The sequence below is a fragment of the Magnolia sinica genome, chromosome 7 (genome assembly GCF_029962835.1).
Source record: "Magnolia sinica isolate HGM2019 chromosome 7, MsV1, whole genome shotgun sequence".
NCBI lineage: Eukaryota > Viridiplantae > Streptophyta > Magnoliopsida > Magnoliales > Magnoliaceae > Magnolia > Magnolia sinica.
The window spans coordinates 43,242,270-43,265,998 of record NC_080579.1 but is presented as its reverse complement, the minus strand read 5'-3'; the positions used below and the strand labels follow the sequence as shown (position 1 = coordinate 43,265,998).

Sequence of the window (23,729 nt, the reverse complement as noted above, 5' to 3'; positions counted from 1 at the left end):
GTGGGGCCCGCCTCATACGAGTTACCTGCCTCACACGGGCCGCCCACCTCGAGTGTGCCCCTGCATTCCATAGGAAACCTCACTTGAGCTCTGTGTGAAAATGCCCTTGCATTAATCATCCCCGGTGAGGAGTTTCAAATACAAGACCTCCCGCTTTGATACCACTTTGATGTAAGACAATTAACCACTTGTCTAAAAGCTCGAACTGATAGAGTGTGACGAAATAATCTCTTTATCTCATAGCCTAGGCCCTACATCCCATGGATTAGGACCACGGCCGAACCCCTCTTGTTGGCCCCACATCACATGGGTACCGCTTCACACGAGCCACCTGCCTCACACGGGTGGGGCCCACCTCACATGAGCCACACGCCTCACACGGGCCGCCCACCCCGAGTGCGCCCCTGTATCCCACAGGCAACCCCACTCCAGCCCGATGTGAAAATGCCCCTGCATTAGTTTGCCTTCCCAAGTAAAAATGAGGTGTGTATTAGGGATCTTTCTGCAATGAATCAGGCATTACTTAGCAAGTGACTGTGGAGCTTTGGGATGGAAGATGATGCATTGTGTAACCAAGTAATTGTCTCAAAATATGGATTGCAGGTAGTTGGTTGGTTCACAAAAGATTCCTCTGTCTACAACAAGGTATTCCGTATCGGTAATGGTGGCTATAACGGTCACCACCGTTATCGATATGAGTATCGGCCATAAGGTCCATAACGACTGATACGGGTAGAGGTGTACACAAGTCGAGCTGAGCCGAGCTTTGCCCAGCTCGTGCTCGACTTAGACTGCTTGAGTCCCAGCTCGTGCTCGGCTCGGCCTTCGAGCTCGGAACAGCAGCTCGTGCTTGGCTCGTCCAAGTTCGAGCCAAGTTCAAGCAGATTTCGAGCCGAGACAGGTAGGATGGTTCCATTACTCTCGTTTTCCAAAGGCAGATCCCACTAGATTGATGATCCAGATCCACAATTTCCCTATCCATATGGGCAGAGACAGGTAGCTTTATTGCATCTGTTGAAAAAAAAAAGGACAAAAAAGAAACAGTACCTCAATCTGGTCCCCGATGTGGACAACGAGAGCGTTGGGAATGTACTTGACGTCGAACCAAATATCGTCCTTGAAGACCTGTAGGCCCGATATTTCATTCGGCACAAGAACAATTACTTACTGCTGACATGTCAGTGTGGGCCACCACACCCAACGCCAGATCTGGCCGAGGGCATGGAGGGTAGTAATTTATCTTCAACAGAAACTCTAGATCATCTCCACCCACAGCGTCTTTTAGCACACCCGCCTCCAATCCTAGCCCTAGCGAAAGGCTATGCAGCAGATCGTCCACCACATTCAACATGGAGGATGAGGGAGAGAGTAGAGAGAGAGAGAGAGGGAGGACAGAGGAGCTTTGCCGGCCGCCGGACTGATAGAGAGGGCGGAAGAGAGGGAGGAAATAGGGAGAGAGGGTTAGGGTTGGGCGCCGGGCGGGATAGTTTTGAAAAGAGGGGTTGGTTTTTTTTTTTTTTTTTTTGGAAGGGTATATATACCCTGTACCAAGTCGAGCCGAGTCGAGTTGAGTTCGAGTAGTATTCGAGTCGAGCCGAGTTAAGTTGGGTCAAGCTCGAACTCGGCTCAAACTCATTTTGAGCACCAAAAATTAGCTCGACTTGGTTTGAACTCAGCTTCGATCCGAGTCGAGTCGAGCAAGTTACCGAGTTTTTGCTGCTCGTGTACAGCTCTAGATACGGGGGCGTAACAACCGTTATGACCCCCGTAATGGTTGATTTTTTTTTTTTTTTGCTCGAAAAATTCTTAAAAAAACTTAAAAAATCCATAATAATGTAAATATTCCAAATATGTATTCATTTTTTTTTTGTTTTGAACATGTTTATGGAAGTGTAATGGTCCACTCATTGGTGAGAGTGTTGTATTGGGTTGTCTGGTGAATTTATGAACATGATTATGTATTTCTAATATTTACACATTACGATCAAATTAGAAATTGGAAAAAAAAAGACACTCTACTTTTTTCATTTTTTGAAAAAATGGCTCTTGGAGCTTTAATTTGCCCAAATCACTTCAATCTACTGTTTTAATGCTAAAAATTATAGTACAAATGGCTGAAATCTACTGTAGAATAATTTAGGAAAGTTTTTGGAATGAGAAAAGTGAAAAAACTAGGAGAAAAATGGATTTACATAGAAAAAAGTACTTTTTCAATTTTTTGAAAAAAATGGCCCTCAAAGCTTTTATTGCCCAAATCACTTCAATCTACTGTTTTCATCCTAAAAACTATTATAGTAAAAATGGTCGAAATCTACTGTAAAATGATTTAGCAAAGTTTTTGGAATGAGAAAAGTGAAAATACGAGGAGTAGATTGGGGATAATTGGGATTTGGGACTCTTTAGGGTTATGGATTTGGTTTAAGGGGTTGTTTTAGTCAAAAGAGAAGGAAATAGAGGAAAAAGAGAACCTGCGATGAGCCACGTGTGCTGGACAGCAGATGGGCTTGGACGCACGTTCGTGATAGGTCGTCAGCAACACGATATTCTATACCTATGCAAAATGTGGTGATAAGAGTTGCAAGATGATCATGGATAGTGGTAGTTGTGGCAATGTGGCATCAACTGGCACTGTGAGCCGTTTGGGCTTGAAGCTTGAAGCCCATCCTCAACCCTATAGAGTGTCTTGGGTTGATGAGACTTCCATTCCAGTCTCGCACTGTTGTCTTGTTCCTATTCAGTTTGGATCATATAAAGACACTCTGGTGTGATGTTGTTCCCATGGATGTTGGCCATATCATTTTGGGTAGGCCCTGGCTCTATGACAGGGATGTCATCATATTTGGTCGTTCGAATGTGTGTACATTCTTGTTTGAGGGCAAGGAAGTCAAGCTAAATCCTCTCCCATACAAGAACACGACTGGAAAGGAGTCCACCACAAAGAGTGGTGCGAGCGGCCCAAAGGAATTGAAGGAATCGAAATCCAAGTCTAAGCCTCTCCATATTCTAAATGCCAAAGACTTTGAGCGAGAGACTGAGTCTGACTCGATTGTGTACGCCCTTGTGGCTAGGGAGAGTGCACTAGAGGCTAATGTAGAGTTATCTACTGAGGCCATTCCGGTAGTGGATGAGTTTCGTGATGTCTTTCCTGATGATTTACTGGATGAGCTTCCCTTTATGAGGGATATACAACACGCCATTGATTTAATCCCTGGGGCGACCCTACCAAACCTCCCTCATTACAGAATGAACCCAAAGGAGCATGTAGAGTTGAAGAGGCGGGTTGATGAGCACCTAGAAAAGGGTTTCATTCGGGAGAGCATGAGCCCATGTGCCGTGCCCGCCCTTCTTACACCTAAGAAGGATGGCACATGGAGGATGTATGTTGATAGTAGGGCCATCAACAAAATCACAATCAAGTATCGGTTTCCCATACTGTGTCTTGATGACATGTTGGACATGATGGCCAATGCTACTATCTTCTTGAAAATTGACCTCAAAAGTGGTTATCACCAAATTCGCATACGCCTTGGCAACGAATGGAAGACGGCCTTCAAGACGAAGGATGGGCTATCCAAGTGGCTAGTCATGCCTTTTGGGTTGACTAATGCCCCGAGTACCTTCATGCGTGTGATTACCCAAGTGTTGAGGCCCTTCATGGAAAAGTTCCTGGTCGTCTACTTTAATGATATCCTGATTTATAACATGACCAAGGAACAACACCTCAACCATTTGAGGCAGGTTTGTGGGATCCTTAGAGCTGAAAAATTGTACGCCAACCTAAAGAAGTGTGCGTTTATGTCTAGCAGTGTTATCTTCTTAGGTTTTGTTGTGTCAGCTGAGGGTGTGTCGGCGGATCCCGAGAAAGCAAGGCCATTATCAATTGGCTTGAACCCTGCAATATTCACGAGGTGCGCAGCTTTCACGGCTTGGCCACCTTCTATAGGTGGTTCATTTGAGGCTTCAGTTCCATTATGGCTCTCGTCACGGATTGCATAAAAAAAAAAGTTTCAATGGACGAAGGCAGCCTCGAAGGCCTTCAACGAGATAAAGATTAAGATGACCGAGGCTCCAGTCACACGACTTTTGGATTTTTCGAAAGCTTTTAAGGTCGCATGCAATGCGTTAGGAGTTGGTATAGGAGGAGTACTTAGTCAGGAAGGGCACCCTGTTGCCTTTTTTTAGTGAGAAACTGAATGAGGCGACACAAAAATACTCCACCTATGACAAAAAATTCTATGCGGTGGTACAGTTGTTGCGCCACTAGCGTCACTATCTATTGCTGCAAGAATTCGTCTTGTTTTCAGATCACGAGGCCTTGAGATATCTGAATTCTTAGAAGAAACTAAACCCTAGGCATGCCAAGTGGGTCCAGTTCCTTCAAGAATACACTTTTGTGCTTAAGCATATAAGGTCGTTGAGTCGCGTTACTTAATTCCATAAGTGTTGAAGTCACGAGGATCGAGCGTGTTAGAGGATTATTTTGAGTGCCCGGATTTTGGAGTTGTATACGCATCGTTGTTAGAGAGTTTGTCAGGAGCTAATAGTGAGTATTTGATATTAGACGGATATTTGTTTAGGAGTGACCATTTGTACATACCTCGCACCTCTCTCCACGATTTTCTTGTCTGGGAGTTACATTCAGGAGGGGTCGCAGGTCATTTTGGTTGAGACAAGATCATTGCCCTAGTGGAGGATATATTCTATTGGCCAAGCCTGAAGCGAGACGTGGCCAAAATTATAGGGCAGTGTCGTACTTGTCAACCGGCAAAGTAGAAAAAGCAGAATACGGGGCTGTACACACCTTTGCTAGTTCCATTTGCCCTTTGGCAGGACATCAGTATGGACTTCATACTTGGGCTCCCCAAGACTATTCGAAAACATGATTCCATATTTGTTGTCGTGGACCATTTTTCTAAAATGGCTTACTTCATCCCTTATTTGAAGACCTCTGACGCATCCCATGTTGCCAAATTGTTCTTTAGTGAGGTTGTCAAGCTTCATGGGTTACCCAAAACCATAGTGTCTGACCGTGATGCGGTTCAAGAGTTATTTTTGGAAGACACTATGGCATATGATGAGTACTAGGCTCCAATTTTCTTCTGCCTACCACCCTCAGACTGATGGTCAGACCGAGGTGGTCAATAGTAGCCTAGGAAATTTGCTCTGGCGTTTAGTGGTGGAGCACACCAGGATGTAGGACACTGCACTACCTATCGCCGAGTTTTGCATTTAATAGTTTTGTCAAAATATCCACAGGTCTAAGTCCTTTTGAAGTCGTTATTGGTTATAAATCTAGAAAGCCTAGTGATCTTGTTCATATGTCCTTGTCCCATAGGCCATCAGAGTCTGCAGAGTTCTTTGCACATCATATTCATTCATTGCATCAAGAAATTAGGCGAAAGATCAATACTAGTAATGAACAATACAAATTTTCTGCAGACCAACATAAACGATTCAAGGAATTCATTGTAGGGGACTGTGATTGTTCGCATAAGGCCAAAGCGGTATCCTCAGGGAGCCATTCGGAAATTATACGCACGTAGCGCTGGACCATTCAAAATTATAAAACAAAACGGTCCCAATGCATATGTGGTAGATCTTCCACCTTCGATGGGAATTAGTTCTACATTCAATGTGGAGGATCTAGTTGCATTTCAGGGGACCACTGATACATTGTCCAGCCTTTCACCTAACCATCTCGATTCCTCAGACCTTGACCCATGGCATATTCCCGACCCATCTTATCAGCCCCTACTTCCTATACCTACCCTGCTCACATCTAGAGAGGAGATAGAAGATATTCTAGACCATCAGATAATATCGACGCTGGATGGCGGTTTTCAAAAGTTCCTTGTCAAGTGGAAGTCACGCCTGACTTCAGATAGTACGTGGCTCACTGAGGAGGAGCTTCAGAGACTTGATCCAGACATCTTGGAGCGATTCAAGAGCTTTGTTTCGCCAGTGACGAAACCTTTGCAGCCGGGGAGAGTTGATGGGGACATCATGCACATGCCCCCTCTACGCACGTATTCGAGGAGGAGGCGGGCCCCACTTTCGATTTGGATTGATGACGACATCTTTGGAGAGCCTCATAATTAAGGGGCTGCATTATGGAGCATTGGAGTGGACCCGTTCATCGCATAGATTCTACCATCGGATCTCATGATCGTGGCCTACTACTTTAGATGATCTAGGATTTTGAGTTTTAACTATTTTTGTTATTAGAAACTTCATAAACGGCTTTGATTGCTTAGAATAGTTATTTTATTTGCTTTAGCTTTGGTATTAGTGCGTGCACATGGTGCAAGGGTAATTTTATCTTTTTAGGGTTTAGGGTTTTCTTATAAATATAACAATCCCATATAGGTATGGGAATGATATTTTATGAATAAAAATTCCTGCATTTTCTTCCCCTCTCTCTCTTTGGGTTGAAGAATCGAATTGGGTGTGAAACCCTCCTTTCCTTGAAGCGCTAACTACCGTGATGCGAGGCCACATCCGCTCCAAATCATCTCCATCTTCTTATGCACCACATCCATCACCCTTTACACCCCTTCCACCTTCAGATTCACCCATCTTCACATCCAAGTTTTCTCCTACAACAGTGCACAAATAGATTTTTAGATTCTGGCCCATCTGAGGGGCTGAAACTTCGGCGGAGTACTACGTACGAACCTTGCGTCGGATCAACGTGAAATTTGGTATGGAAGCAGCCCATCCTTGGCCGATCCCAGCCTAGAAGGCGGTTTTCGACTTTGTGGGTCCTACACCCGTGCGTAGAGCTGTACACGAGCAGATTTAGCTCCGTAGCTCGCTCGACTCGACTCGACTCGGATCAAAGCTGAGTTCGAACTGAGTTGAGCTGATTTTTGGTGCTCGAAACGAGTTCAAGCCGAGTTCGATCTTGCCCTTGCTCAACTCGACTCGACTCGAATACTGCTCGAACTCGGCTCGACTCGGTACAGGGTTATTATGACCCATTTCGCAATGATTTCACCACACGCTACAAAAACAAACACGCCTTAATCAAATGATGATCTTTGCCACCACCGACCTTCTCCCTCTTTGTATTTGAAAGCTTTCTCCGAACCTTTTTCTTTTCATTGCCCAAAATACCCTTCTCTCTCTCTCTCTCTCTCTCTCTCTCTCTCTCTCTCTCTCTCTCGCCCGGTGAAAACCAAACCCTAGAAAACGAGATCTCGATCCGACTCTTATACACGGAAATCAGGTATATATGCTTGCTTTTGTATTCCGATCTCTGTTCGCTTTGTTTCCTTTTATTTCTCTCTCATTCTCTTTTATGGCATTCGGATTGTCTGGGATTGCAATCTTTGATGGATCTGTTCTTTTCTCCTGAATTGAGTGTTGAAAAGCGAAGAGCTTTCGGACGTTTATCTTTGGATTTGGATTATATTAGAATACTAAAAATGACGATTGTGATCGTTTGGAGTTGGAATTAGGGAATTTGCATTGCGTTTTTGTTCTTTGTTGGATTGAATTTTGATTGAGGTTGAAGGGGATTTGTTTTTTTTTTTTTTTTTCTTTTTTCTATTTCTATATCTATTAAAACTCAGCTTGAACTTGGCTCGAAATGGGCTCGAACTCGGCCAAGCCGAGCACGAGCTGCTATTCCGAGCTCGAAGGCCGAGCTGAGCCGAGTACGAGTTGGGACTCGAGCAGTCCAAGTTGAGCACGAGCTGCGCAAAGCTCGGCTCGGCTCGGCTCAACTCGTGTACACCTCTACACGTGCGGACGGCTTGTCATGCACGTGCGTCCAGGCCTTTCGGTTGTCCAACGTGTGCAGACCATTCCAGGTTTTCTTTTCTCCTCTTTTTCCTTCCTTTTTGCCTAAACAAACCTCCTAACCCAAATCCCTAACCCTAAAGAGTCCCAAATCTCAATTATTCCCAATTTTCAAACACTAGATTTTCCCGAAAATCAAAACTTAGTGAATCTCTTGAGTTGGTAACAATCCTTTGCAAGAATGGATGATTCTTACACTCCTTTGGGCTTGTTTGGCTTATAATTTTATTAGATCCAGCCCTAAAGTTGTGTAGGCTTGGACCCCCATAGATTCCCCTTTTTGAATGTTTGATAGTATGTAGGATGTGGAATTTTGTGACGGTTTAGTATTGGTATAATCACAAGCTTGATCTCTTGCACTCTGTATTTAATTTCATATCCTGCATCATAACCCTAATCATAAAACCTTCTAGTCATTCCCTTGAGTGTGAAATGTGCCTATGCTAGATTGGAAGTCCCTACTTCCAACTGGGCCACTCGAACTATTTTATATTTTCATACACCGTGTACGTAAAAACCTAGGATCTTCATGTTATAAATCTGAAATTTTGAATCTATTATGAGGATATGTTTGATTTTTCATGTTGATTGCTGAAATTAATGTGTAATTGATCTCTAATCATGCATCCTAGGATAGTTTCCATCATCCTGCATCACTGGGATTGATTTCCTAAGAAGGAAGCCCTCATTTGGAGGTCCTGGGGCCTCCAAGTGTTGTAGACTTCACTTGGTTAGTGGCAAAAAGAAGAATACTCACAATTGATTAGCTCCGAAAAAGAAATATGCTCATCAGAAGCAGATGTTTTATGTGCTTAAAAGCAGAAAATCAGCAGATCACTTATTCATTGTGAATTCGTGTTCTCCATCTGGGGAAGGCTAATGGGTTTGTCTGGATTGCAATGGGTGATGCCAGAATCAGTGTTAGATATCTTCCAGATTCGGTGGGAGGTGAAATTTAGAATAAAAAAAGGAAAAGTGTTTTATGGTGGCTAGTGATCCTTGTGATGCATTGGTCTGTTTGGAAAGAATGCAACAACAGAGCTTTCTCCAACAAAAAGGTATCAGCACAGATGGTGTTCCAGAGGGTAAAATGAGAAGTGTTGCGGGGGGCTTTGGGGTCCCCTCTTTTTGAGGGTTGTAAATTGGATGATGTGGTAAACATAGTGTTCTGAAGGGAGTTAATTTTGGCGGTTTTGGTGAACATGTCGTCACCCCATTTGTCTTGTAAGGTTTTTGTTGTTTCTAAATAAAATTGCCATTCAAAATGATTTATTTCCAGTTCTGCAGTTTCTCTAGAGAATCTCGTGGTTTCTGCTTTTGTGGTTGCATTATGTAAAGCATTTAAAGCACTGAACCTTTTCAACTGATCTGCATGCAAATGAAGATGGTTCTCTTTGTAAAGTTTAGCTGTGGTGGAAGCTTCATAAACTTTCTCTTTTCGATGTTCCACAGAATTCGATTTGGAAAAGGAAAGGATCGGATTAGATGAGCAAGGGCTTAAGATAGCTGAAAATCAGGAAAACAGCCAGAAAAATAGGCGGAAGCTTGCAGAGAGTACCCGAGGTAACACCATGCATTTTTCCCTTGGGATCTAATTTTATAGGAGCAGCATGGATGACTTGTTAAGACTGGCTTCTATGAGCATTGGACTCTTGGTCTTTTACAATTGATATCCTGCCGTCTGTGTTTCATTCTTGTGTTAAGAAGCATTGTGTTCACTTCATTTGAGTAGCTTTTTACAAAGTTATGATCGTTTCATGGTTGATCTTAATAAGGCATGCTTGTGAGATTCATCATCGTTCTCTTTGTAACAGATTTCAAGAAAGCTTCCCCAGATGAAAAGTTACATTTGTTTAATTCTTTACTCAAGGGTTATCAAGAGGAAGTTGACAATATTACAAAGAGAGCAAAATTTGGAGAAAATGCTTTTCTTAACATCTACCAGAAACTTTATGAGGCTCCAGATCCCTATCCAGCTCTGGCTTCAATTACTGTAAGTAAGCTACCTGCATTTAGGAGGTTCTATTTGTGGGTCTTTTATTCATCTGACATTTTACATCTTCTTGGAACAGTGTTTTCTTCAATTTTGAACTAAATCACCTTTTGTTAGTCAAAGATATATTGAGTCTAAAATTACCTACCCATGTTTTTTTGCGTGTGTCTGAAGTTGCATACTGGTATTGCTGCTCTATGTGCCTTTCTTGGGAAGACTATAGTCATCGTGTTACTCTCATCTGCATTGCAGTGAAATAGACGTAGTTTGATGCTCAAAATTTTTCTTACGACCCCTTATAATGCCGCATTTGTATTGTTTATTGTGTAGCTTTCCACAATGATTTTTCTGTTAACTGTAGGAGCAAGAAGTGAAATTGTCTGAACTGGAAGCTGAGAACCGAAAGATGAAGGTCGAACTCGAGGAGTTCAGGGCTGAAGCTACTCATTTAAAGAATCAACATGCTACAATCAGAAGACTTGAGGAACATACCCGCCGGTTAGAACAACAGGTTAGCATGACACAACAATGAATTGTTTTAGTTTCCTTGTAATGCTTCTCGCATTGCGACCTGACAAACAAAACGATCAACAAGGTCTATAAGAAGATAGTAATGCAGCATAAAATTAATTCATAGTCGATAAAATTCTAGGCAGAATAAGCAAGTTCCCTTCTCCTAATTAATAACCATCAGTCTGGAGTTCAAAATATCGTTTATATTATTGGTATTGGCAGGTTAGTGATACCAGAAACTGTTGGCAGTTTAAAAAATTTCAAATATTCCTAATATTTTTTATAATGTCGGTGATATTTGGTGATATTATTGATATCAATGCTATTTTGAGAAGAATCCCTTGTAAAGTTCCCTCGTATCGGTGATACCATCGATAATATTCCCAATATCAATGATGATATCCCGATACCAAGTAAACATCCATAACTAGGTGAAAATTAACAGAAAATTGGGAAAAATTCAAAAAACAAAAAATCTCCATTTTTTGGGTTTTTATTTATTTATTTTTAATTTGTCCTTTAGTTGATTTTGATTAATCTTGGTTTTTATTGAATCAAAGTTTGGATTTGGGGAGAAATCTCGACTTGAAACGAAAAGAGGTGATGAAAAATCAACATAAACTTTTTTTCTTCTTCTTAAATGTCGGCATGTATTGCAATGGATTCCATGTCTATGCATGATTCTCATGCATTTAGTGTTCATAGTATCGGTGTTATTACATGTATCGCTGACTAGGGATACGAAAACATGCATCGATGTCACTGGTAATCGACAATACCTAGATATTCATCATTGATTGAGTGAAAAATTAGAGAAACATATAGAAAAAGGTGGATTTTTTTCTTTTTTTTTTCGCTGAAACTTAATGGGATGCTAAAAGACACGTTTACATATTTAGGAATAAAAAGTTTGTAGGTCAAGAGAGCCTAGGTCAGAAAAGTTTGCAGGAAAGCCAAGGCGGATATCATCTCTCTCCAAGAAACCAAGCTTCAGGCTCCTGACACAAGTATCGTGGAATCTTTGTTGGGGTTTAAATCTTTCGATTAGGTGGGAGTTGATGCTGCTGGATTTGCTGGGGGAATTTTGCTCAGTTGGAATACTGACAAATGTAGGATGTTGGATTCTTTCGTTGGTTCTTTTTCCTTATCTGTATTGTCGAAGGATGTTTCGAATGGTTTTTAGTGGATTTATTCAACAGTTTATGGGCCCTGTTCCTATAGAATTTGAGACAAGTTTTGGGAGAAACTCGACAGTGTTTGACAGAAGTGGGTGGATCCATGGTGCATCGGGGGAGACTTTAATGTTGTTAGATTTTCTTATGAAAAATCAAGGGGGGCAGAGTGACTTCTAGCATGAAGAAATTTTCAGACTGGGTGGTTAGGCACGAGCTGGTTGATCTGCCACTTGGGGGGTGCCGGATTCACGTAGTCAAATGGGTAGACAGAGGCGATCATGTCTAGATTGGACAGATTTCTGATCTCTCCTGACTGGATGGAGCGCATTCCTTTAGTTAATCAGCGGGGTCTTCCAAGGATTGCATTGGACCATCATCCTATAATCATTTAAGTGCCTAAAGTCAATGTGGGCCGTAGACCATTTAGGTTCGAGGTTGGTATGGCTTCAAATTGACGGTTTTGCCGAGTTGATTGGGGAGCGGTAGTGTTCTTTTGTAGTGGGTGACGAATAAGATTTGCAATGTGATAGTTCACTTTTATTCTAGTCTTCTTTCTGGTGAGAATTGGAAGCAGTCGAGATTGCAAAGTATTGATTTCATGTAGCTTACATCGACCAATGCTTCTTTTCTAGGAGTGCCATTTTTAGAGGAAGAGGTTTGTGCGGCTTTGGGTTCTATGTGTGGAGATTGGAGATAAAGTGTTGGGCCTTAATGATTTTCTGATGCTGTTTAACTAGAAGTTTTGGCATATTTTAAAAGGTGATTTATGGATTTTTGTGCAGAATTTTACCATTGAGGCCGCTTATCTAGAGAGCTTGGGGCCTCGTTTATTGCTCTCATCCCTAAAGTTGAAGGGGAGGCTCAAGTAAGAGGCTTTAGGCTGATTAGCCTCATAAGTGGCCCTTACAAACTTTTGGCCAATATTCTTGCTCTTTGGTTCAAAAGTGTTCTTGCTAGGGTGATTTCAGACTCTCAAGGCCCTTTTGTTGCGGGTAGGCGGATTTTGGACAGTGAACTTTTAGCCTATGAATGTATTGATTCGAGATTCAAGGAGAAGAAAAGTGGCATAGTGTGTAAGTTGGAGTGGAAAAGGCTTATGATCATGTACATTGGGGTTTTCTAGATTATATTCTTGGTAGACTAGAATGTGGCCCTAAGTGGAGAAGTTGGATAAAGGCTTGTGTTCAATATGTTTTTTTTTCCTATGTTGGTCAACGGCTCACCAAAAGGTTTTTTCAAGGCATCAAGAGGTCTGAGACTAGGGGATCCTTTATCTCCCTATTGTTTGTGGTTACTGGGAAGCTTTTAGCAGAATGCTTTGGAAGGGAGAGGAAAATGGGCTTTTTAGTGGGTTTAAGACCTCACTGAATGGTTGTTAGATCAGTCATATTCAGTATGCCGATGACACTCTTCTTTTCTATGCTTGGACACTAAAATTGCAACCGATTTGGGAAAAATTGAAAAAATTTCAAATTTTCCCAATTTCTAGCTATTTGGCTCATCTCTCCCAAATCTCGAAATCAAAGCTTCAAATCCACAATTTTTAATGCAAAACATGAAGAATTATGGATAGAGAGAATAGAAAGAATCTAGACATCATATATATATATATATATATATATATATATATATATATATATATATATATATATATATATATAAAGAATAAAAACTATGCACCTTTTAGAATCTAGCCCCAAGAAGCTTCTGACTTTGCTTTCAGGGAAATTTCAAAGATTTTCTTCCAACAAACTAGAGTGGATTGGTTGAAAGCACCTTACAATGTACCAGGGAAAAAGTTTTTATTTTTATTTTTGCAACAAAGTCAATTTTTGTGAATTATCCAGACAAAACGGCCACAATTTCCTTTTATCCCTTTCAATATCGCACTCGATATCGATATATTGCGCAATATATTAAGAATTTATAAAGGGTGAGTGTAGATATCTTGCATGAAACTGCGATATCCACGATATCTTGCAATATATTGCATGATACCATGAAAAATGGATATTAAAGTTGGGTTTTGTATCGCCCAACTGGAATAACAGATATTTTGAGACCCTTGTTCTGTTGGAATGTTCCTCACACCTATTTCTGATGTTGGGACTGATTGCGCACCCTATTTACCGTAACAGGCTGAGGCCTATACCCTAGCGATCACGCCGACGCTGTGATTCCAACGCCGCGTGGCACGCTTCGTTGCGATACCTGGTTAGTGAGATGTGCACGTTTACGTGATCTGAGATGTGGCACGCATCCCAATGCACATGCACACTTGGCATGGACCCCACTTGCAGGCATCTCTACAAGCATCTAAAGAAATTTCCCCACCCATGTGAAATTACACCTTACTACCCTTACTTTGGCCAATGACATGCCATACCCCCCATAGCCTTCTCTCTTTTTCAAAGACATCATTACTTAGCCTTTGCAAAAAGACCCAAATGCCCCTACACAAGCTACTAAAGCACCCCTACATTGCCCAAATTGCCCCTACACATTTCTTCTTTCCCATGCTCAAGTATACCAAAGTCGAGAGAGATCTTACACACCTATATCTCTCTCCCTCTCTCCCTCTATCCCATGCAACACCCATGCCCTTTTTTCTCCCCCCCAAAATGCCTCCAAGCCCTCTCTCATTTCTCTCTCATATCTCACGACACCCAAAAAGACTTCAAGCTCCTACGTATGGTTATTCCATGGAGAGAAAAGGAGGAGAAAAAGAAAAGAAAAGAAAAGAAAAGAAAGGAAAATGAGGAGTGGAGCTTGGAACCTCCATTAACGGAGACCCCAAGCCCATCTTTGGACCATGGAAGATACTAGCCCTTGGTTATCTTGGTGAGTGCATGGATTGAACTCTCACTCATGTATCATGTTGCCTTTTGTTCTTCTTCTTTTAGTTTGATTATTGTGGGAAGCTAGGAGGTGGACCCCACCTCTCTTTGATGAGGGTTAGGGGGCCACCATCTGCTCCCTTGAGCTGTCCAAATGGGTCCCACGGTCCAAGCATTTTGGGCCATGCAGTTAGCCTCGGGACACCCCCTTTCGGGCTAGTTTTGTGGGCTGGATAGCCCTTTTCTTTGTGTTTTGCTATCCGAGTGGTGGGTCCATTGATGTGGGACCCACCCATGTTGTATGAGTTGTATTTCCATGCCTCCATTCATGTGCAAGGGTGGGACCCACCCCGCCCATGTTGTCTAGCGTGGACAGCGGGTGTGGCCCACCTTGCTGTGCATATTATTCATGGATGTGGGCCCCATAGTGGTGGGGGCCCACCCACCCTTTAGTCGCTCTCTCTCTCTCATGCTTCCATGTTAGCACGTTGCATGCAATTCAGTGCTTGTATACTAGATCCCGATGATTCCAATTGAGAACCATACTGAGATGTTGATTAGACCTCAGGATTGACGTGCTCGTATCGCATGGCTGCATATGGCATTCGACCGGGTTGGCCTTTCGCATAGCATACATGTATGGTCTTGTCATGTTTGGTTCCACGCATGGACGTTGGCATGATTGGCCCTCTATCTTTATTGCTTACTCTGATATTAATATTGATGCGATGTATTTGTCATGTGCATTGCGCACACATTGCGCACGTAACAATACTAAGCTTTGTAGGAAGCTTATGCACGTTTGTTTACGCTGCAGGTTATGCGAGAGTGTATTAGCAATATTGAGGCCGGAGCACGTGCCTGATCTTTTGGATTTTTGTTATACCATGTATTTTCCTTTTCAATATTGCACCATGAATCATCGCTTAGTGGAGATGTATGTTGCTTGTCAAGTTCTTTGGGTTATGCTTGGTTTCATAGTTTCTTGTTCTCCTAATTCCTCCTTGTGGGATTCCGCTTTTGGAACTTGGCGTGTAAGAGCTAGGAGCCAAAATTTGGGTACTACGGAGGTTGTCACCTCCGGATTCATGTTACGGCGGAAATCGGATTTAGGGTGTGATTAGTGTTCAAAATATCGGTATCGCTACAAGTTTTGCTGGCCAAGGATATGGAAACAATATCAATATCGCCGATTATATCGCTGATTACCGGAAATGCGGGGAAACATGGGGAAAACGGTGGAATTTTCAGCGAAACTTCACGAGATGTTAAAATGTACATATTTGTATATTGAGAAATAGAAAAATTGCAAAAAGAATACATACATAACAAGTTTCCATTTATGGGGTCTTAAAAGCATGTGCACTTGTAAGAAATCAGTCTAACCATCCCATTCGATCTATTTAATCATCCAACCTTCCATCCAAACAACAATTGTAAAGAAAATGAAAGATTGTGGTCTCAATATCGCGCATGTTGCGATATTGATAAGATTAAGATATTATCAATGACAAATTGAACACGATACAACCATGTGCCCATGAAAAAAGTTGAAATAAAATTTTTTTTTTTTCTAATAAACAAAATTTTGATGACATCAATATGTTGGCGATATTATTGAAATATCATTGATACACTTATGATACAAGCATTACCTAGAATTTACATAATCGAAAATATGGGCAATACATTGGCGATTTTGATGCATTGGCATGGAGAAAACTTACGTTATGGTCCCGAGAGAGTTAATTTGGTGGGTATTGGGAAACAAAGGTGTTTCAAGACTCAAGAGGATATATTGACATGATTAAAGATATGTATAAGGAAGTAGTAACAAATTTGAGGACCACTAGTGGAGAGACAAGTGAGCTCCCAATTATTATAGGCTTGCACTAGGGTTCAACATTGAGTCCATACCTTTTCATTGGTTATGGACGTGTTAATGAGGCATTTGCAGCAACACTTGTAATTATCAAAATAACACTAGCAAAATAAATTTTACAATCAACAACTATGAACAAATAAAATTAAAGAATTGAAGCTCTCAGGCCAGTTGGACTTGAAAGTATAGTCCACCAACCGGATAACTTCCAACTTCTCAAGTTCATGTGAAACCCAACCCTTCTAATAGTTTGGTCCCACCATGAGGATCACCTAATGCAAAAATCAGCCTATCTATTTATTAGGTGGGCCACACCAAGAAAACAATGTGTAGTCATTGATAAATAGCAAAATACAAGCGTGGCCACTTGGTGAGTGGATATGGCAGATTCTTTTCAGAAGATGATCCTCAGGATGGGGCCAACCTATTGGATGGGTTGGATGTTGTATAAACATGAAAGGTTGGAATTTATCTACTGCGTGGGCCAAACTTATAGCCAACCGGTTAGACTTGTGAGACCTTCTCATTAAAGAAATAGATAAAGAGCTCACGTCAAAATTTTGAACAGGGCCGGCCTGAAGGCCCGCTCTGACAAATTCAAAATCTGGGCCCATGCCTGATCCATCGCCAGGCCTAGTAAAGAGAAATATTCCAAAACACCATGGACGGTTCCAATTGAACCCTAGTTTCAATGCAGGCCATGATTTTATGTTTAATTGTGTGTTTTAGTCATAAATTGTGTATATATATATATATATATATATATATATATATATATATATGTACTGCATTTAAGGTCAGGGTTTGGGTTGGGTTGCACAAGGCCTTAACACAAGCCAACCCATCCTGGGGTCAGGTCGAGGATTTTCAGCCTGAGACCAACCCAACCTGTCCCAACCTGACCTAAAGTGCGGGTTGGGCCAGGCCAGTCTGGTTCAGGTTAAGCCCCAACCGAATTTGCTCGTCACAAGTAGTTGACATGTGTGTTGGTGACAAAGTTTGGAAAAGTGTCCTAGTAATTCTTTCTTTCTTTCGTTCTTCTGCTGCTGCATCTTCTTCTCCTCCTTTTTTATTTTTATTTTTTATTTTGTGCAACTGATGGGTCTGTTCTTAGTAATTCTCTTCTAAATTGTATCATTGCATTGTTCTCGGTTAATGCTCATTTCTACAGCATGTTCTGTAACTGTTTCTTTGGTGGCATAATAGTCCAGTCTTTTGTTCTTCACTTCATAGATGTGCTTCTAGATCAATGCTATCTATCCTTTTTTCAATGCCTTTTTGGACGAGTTGTAGATGGAGGAAAAAGTGAGGGAAACTGTGGAAATGAGGCAACGAAGCTTGGCAGAAGAGAATCAGAAAATGCTGGAGGGCCTTAAAGAACGGTATGCTTCTTTATTAATGATTTGGAAAGTTAGATATGCGGTTCATATTCCCATGAGCTAAGAAGGTTTTGGGTCTGTTTGATTTGAATGAATGTAAAGGGAAACACTATCATTATTTCCACTGCAAAAAAAAAAGAAGAAGAAGAAGAAGAAGAAGAAAGAATCCCCATCTGTTTGTGGCTGTTTGATTGGTAGTGAGTGTTGAAGTGGAAAACGTACAGCCGTAGTATTACATTGTTTGATTTGCAATGATCCATTCGAGGAATTTCATCACAAAATATTTGGTGCACTTACACACATCCTACAACTAATAGTGGCCATATCGACGTCTGTGCATCAGGAAGAGTGCAACAGAGGACTGACTATTCCAGCCTCTTCATGTGTGATAATACTCATGCTCATCCATTATCCACTTAAAGAATCAAAACGATGCCCTAACATATCACTGCATCTTCAAATTGGAACCATTCTTACTCCACATTCTCGGTTGTGACATGGTTGAAGCAATTGATGCACCACATGGTGATCATCCCGACTATTGGACACGTCCTATAAAAAGCTATTACTATATTCTAATAAACAACAGAAAAAATGAACTATGTTGTTAGCACAACATGTCATTGATGAACTTCATTGTATGCTATCATTTCATTCAAAACCTGATGCAGTCCATGGTTACAGATTCATAATAGACCCAAAGTTGCAACTTGCAACATCAGAAATTTACAAAACACAGCCTTTACAGCTGTGGAGTCTAACCATCGGTTTTGCTCATGCGGCCAACTGATAGCTGATTCAAAATGACCGTAACAAGCATCCCATTTGTGCACCCAACAATAAGTACCACTATGGAATGTGATAATCAGTGCCTTCTGCTTCAATGGAAGTAGAAGATGATAGCAATACTGACAACCTAAACAACAAGCCCAAGCAGCAATGAATGGCAAGCGCAACTCGAGTATGGAGGTGATGCTTGCACACTCAGATTATATGTGGTGCACAGTACGCTCCATCACAACAGAAAATTCCTTTGAAATGATTTCTTGATTAATGGATGAAGAAGGCAATAATCTCATGTAGATGCGCAATGCTAGTTTTGCTTGCTTGATGGTTGGATATGAACAATGACTGCATCCTCTAAAGTGGTCAACCTGATGATGTCAAACTGGTCAATTATTATACACTTCTGGCTGATGTCCCCCGAATACTATATAATACTTTACCATTTCCCGCATACAGTAACCAGAGCATTGCATTAGTAAATGACCAGTTGTGAACAGACAAACTTAAAGACTAAATGAAAGTAGTGCATATACATAGACACTGACTGGGTGAGTAATTAGAGGGAATAATCAGCAACTAAGGATTTAACGGTGAGCAATTAGAGGGAATAATCAGCAACTAAATATTTAACATATTCTTCATACCTTCGTAACAATAAATTAGACGTCTCTGATAAATGGATGTAATGGTAGAACTGAATGCGAATATAATGACTAGGATTATGCATACATTATATAGTGACATAAAACTGGAATACCAACCAAAAATAATCACAAACATCCCACAATGCATCCCATATACCTTATCGTACTATCCAGTCCGTTTAAAAATAATGTATCAAAGTGAAGATTGCAAGTTTAGCAAAAGAGTAACTGCAACAATCCACACCTACAACTTGCACATCCACATCCAGTAAGTATTTACAAAAAACTCAATAAATAATTAGTTTCCTCTCACTTCCCACTTGAAAAAGAACAGAAAAACACACACACGCTCACATCAACCATACTTACTCCTCACCATATAGGAATTTAGTAGAAAGAAGATGTTTAAGCACAAGAGGCTCAGCATAGTCATATCGGAGATTATGCAACTAGGTGCAAGTGCAACCAGTCAAGCTTGTGGCGTTTTGCAAGGTTTAGAAATAAGGCACAACATTGCTTGTCCATTGAAAGAATGTTGCTTGCTTGTAAGAAGGTGGGATTGCCAAGTCCCTCTGATGTAGGACGAATAGTCTAACCTCGAATGATGCGATGAAGTTAATTGACAGATTAATTAGAGAAATCAAAACACAAAATAAACCTAATCTGTTACAAGGTTAAAGAATTCAAGTATTAAATATGCTCGTGTTCGAACCAAACAATAAACCTACAATGAAATTTGAGAAAATATTAACTAATTAGGACCCATGGAAGGTAGAACGTCCATCTAGCATAGGGATAAATCTTAATTCAAAGGGAATCACTTGGCTTTGTTAGGGTTTTGGTAGGTTAAGGTTAATTTTGGGAACCGGGGAATTAGGGAATTAATTTAGGGTTTTAAAATTAGGGGAGCTAGGATGTGGGAATTATGATTTTGAGATTTGGAAGATTTTGGGTTAGGGTTTTAGGTTTTGGAATTTGGGGATTTACGGTTTGGGGTTTGGGAGATGAAGGATCAAGGACCAAAAGAGGAAAGTGAGGGGGAAATGCGATGAGGACATCCGAGCATCATACTAGAGGAGGGCTAAGCCAATCTCCTTATGGCTAGACGACCATTACATGAGGCCCACTTGGTTCAATTCACATTCCTAGTCACGTTGAAGACCCTACTTGTATGTTTATGTATCTTTGAAGACCCCATATTGGAAAGATGCATGTGGGCTGCATATATGAGCCTGATGGACACATCAGACCATTGGATTGCGTAGATATGATGATCGGACCGTTGGATCATCATCATCGGACATCGTGATCGTGGACCCTCATGGGCCACAAAATAGTTTAGTTATTTAGATTGTTTACATGCTTTTATTTTTGGTGTACCTTATATTTATGTTGAGATTAGTGAGTTAGGAACAACTTTTAATTTATTAAGCGTCTTTATGTTGAGAATCTTATCTAAGAGCGTATTTTTGTACAAGGTCTCTTATAAGACTTATAAGGAGAAATGGGTGTGTGAAGCCCTAATGCCATTATTTTGAAAAAAATAAAAGCATTGTGTTTTCTCTTCTTCATGTGATTTGAAGAATACTTTATGTAATTTGGAGCTTGGGTGTGGTGTGATTCCATTGCCCATTCAACGGAGGTGCGAGGCTTCCATCTATTATCTTCATTCTCTCTTCCTTTCTATCAAAAAGAGGTATTTTTCTAAAAATTTCATATCTCTGCTTCCTTTCCTATCCAAGACCATCCAAATCATCTTTTTCTTCAACTTTTCATCATCTAACTTTAACTCCAATTGAAATCAACCATAGAGGACACCAAAACCTTATCCGACGATCCACACGTGCGAGCCCCTAGGCTGACCGTACAGACAACCACTCAATCCATTGATTTCTCATTGCTTCCCCCATCAAAACCCCTTGATTCCCCATCCATAACCCTACCCTAAACCCTAGATCCTTAATTTCCTATTTTCCCCGATTTCTAAAAATCCTTGTTACAAAATCTCCAATTCCCATGAACCCTAATTTTCAAATTTCAGATTTTTCCATTCCTAACCCTAATCATAAAACCTACAAGTCAATCCCTCGAGTGTGGAACGTGCCTATGCTAAATTGGAAGTTTTATCCTTCCATTAGGTCTAGTTTTAATTGATTTATGTGATTTCCTAGCATGCGGGCATGTGATTTAAGTTAAATCAGATTATATTTCCTATTGTTTACTCTTAATTACTTGGTGGGTTAGAATCTTTTGTTAATTGAATTACTTTATGGACTCTTTAATAATCTCCACGTTGCATTGCTAGCATTAAATCACGAGTGTCTTGCATCAAATTTGGTATCAGAGACATAGGTTTAGCATAGGATTTTTGTGTTCACTTAGGTTAGAGTCACATCTAGGGTTAGTAGAGCATCCATTGCATATAGGATCTAGGATCATATTGCTGAATTTTGTTCCTAGTTTGGAGTATCACATTGTTGAATTTTCAGCTAGCGTTTTCCACTTATACCATTGCTAAATTTTCAGCGTAGTAATCTCAAGTTGTCGCCTTGCTGAATTTTCAGTTTGTAATTTCCAGATTACACTTACTGAATTTTCAACATAATATTTGAGGGTGACGGCTTGCTGAATTTTCAGATTAGTATATCTAGTGTGTCCAATTTGATCTCTAGGTTGGTTCTGTCTTTGTCATTCCATTACCCTAGGATCTAGGTTTTTCCCTAAGAGTTACCTTGTGTATGCCCACTCGTTCTGGATGTGGTTTTGGCCTACATCCCACTATGAATGTAGAACAAATTGCCGAGTCCCTTAACGCTATCAACAATCGCCTGACGGGCTATTGAAGCGCACAATAAGATTACCACGACTCAATTGACTGTGACCAATGTGCGTGTCGATCAGCTCGAAGCCTCCCTTCAGGCGAACCCCGACATTGGGGAAGATGTCCAATTACAAGCCGGTGATCAAATTGAAGGAGTTGAGACTGTGCCACTTGCAAATGTTAGCCGCGCCTTAAACCATATTCTAGAAAGTGATAATTAGTGTAGGAATTCAATTTTCCACACTTTTGCCAAGTGTGGTGGCAAAAACTGCAAGGTGATCATTGATAGTGGTAGTTGCATCAATGTGGTCTTTGCTAGCACTGTGGACCGCTTAGTTATGCTAATCGTTCCTCACCCTCAGCCCTATCGAGTCTCATGGGTTGATGCGTCTTCGATTTTGGTTTCTCATTGTTTTCCCATTCCCATCCAGTTGGTTCTTATACAGACACATTGTGGTGTGATGTTTTGCCTATGGTAAGCCACATCATTTTGGGCAAGCCTTGGTTTTATGACAGGGACGCAACACTATTCTGTCACTCGAATACGTGTTCATTTCTATATGAAGGCAAAAAGGATTGTATTGAACCCTCTCCTGCCCAAAAGCACCCCGAAAAAAGAAGACATTAAGAAACATGGTCCTGAAGATGTGACGAAACTCCGGCTTGAGTATCTTCCTATAGTTAATGCCAAAGAGTCCGAAAGAGACATTAAAACTGATTTGACGATGTATGCCACGTGGCAAGTGAGTTCATACCTAATGTTATTACGGAGATGCCACCTGAGGTTACACTCGAGGGTAGTGTAGAGTTATGACCTGAGGTGAGTCCGGTATTGGAGGAGTTTAGTGTTGTTATTACAGAGGACATACCGGTTGAGCTTACACCCGTGTGGGACATTCACGCCTTGACTCTATGAAACCTTCATCATGATCAAATGAGTCTCGAGGAGGAAGTGGATCTGGAAAGACAAGTAGATCAGCCTAGGACCCCTATAGATTGCATACTCATGTCAATGTTCCATAGGCTTTCAAAGTCTGCATATGTATGCATATGTATCTACACGACATATGCATGACTTGCATATGGAGATTAGAAAAAGAATTAATATAACTAATGAAATATACAAAATGATTGCTGACTCACACCATTGGTTTGAAGAGTTTGTTATGGGTGATGAAGTCATGATTAAAATACGCCCAAAAAGGTTTCCATAGGGAACCATAAAAAAATTACAAGCCTGTAGCGCTGGACCATATAAAATCTTGAAAAGACTGGGTCCGAATGCTTACTTGATAAATCTTTCACCTAACATGGTTATCAGTTCCACATTTAATCTTGTACCGTTTCATGGACTTTCCCCTAACCCTCACATGAACTTTGATGATGATGCCCTTGACTCATTCCATAACCCATGGCTATTACCTGACCCCTCTTCTCAACCTTTACCATTCGTACCATCCATACCTATGAGAAGAGAGGAGATAGAGGATATCTTAGATGAAGAAGCAGTTTCCACACGACATGGCGGTTAACAGGAATACCTTGTCAAGTGGAAGGGCAGACCAAAGTCAGACAGTACGTGGATCACAGAGGCAGAGCTTTAGTGACGAGACCCGGATCTCCTCGAGCATCACTGCTGCTTTATTTCACCAGAGGTGAAATCTCCTCAGCCGAGGGGATTTGACGAGGACATCCGAGCACCATACTAGAGGAGGGCTGAGCCAATCTCCTTATGGCTAGACGACCATTACATGAGGCCCACTTGGCCCAATTCACATTCTTAGCCATGTTGAAGACCTCACGTGCATGTTTGTGCATCTTTGAGGACCTCACATTGGGAAGATGCACATGGGCTCAATAAAGGAGCTTGATGGACACATTAGACTGTTGGATTGG

The 23,729-nt window shown here is 41.1% G+C and overlaps 1 protein-coding gene across 3 annotated transcripts in view; it reads left to right on the top strand.

Moving 5' to 3' along the window:
* LOC131251309 (protein CASP) overlaps nucleotides 1-23,729 on the top strand; it is a 136,735-nt gene that overhangs the window by 15,692 nt on the left and 97,314 nt on the right. For all 3 annotated transcript variants that reach the window (XM_058251957.1, XM_058251955.1, XM_058251956.1), the window contains exons 2-5: nucleotides 9,256-9,366; nucleotides 9,618-9,796; nucleotides 10,158-10,307; nucleotides 17,497-17,585. In XM_058251957.1, coding sequence (XP_058107940.1) covers nucleotides 9,256-9,366; nucleotides 9,618-9,796; nucleotides 10,158-10,307; nucleotides 17,497-17,585 — 529 coding nt within the window. The remainder of the gene's footprint in view (nucleotides 1-9,255; nucleotides 9,367-9,617; nucleotides 9,797-10,157; nucleotides 10,308-17,496; nucleotides 17,586-23,729) is intronic.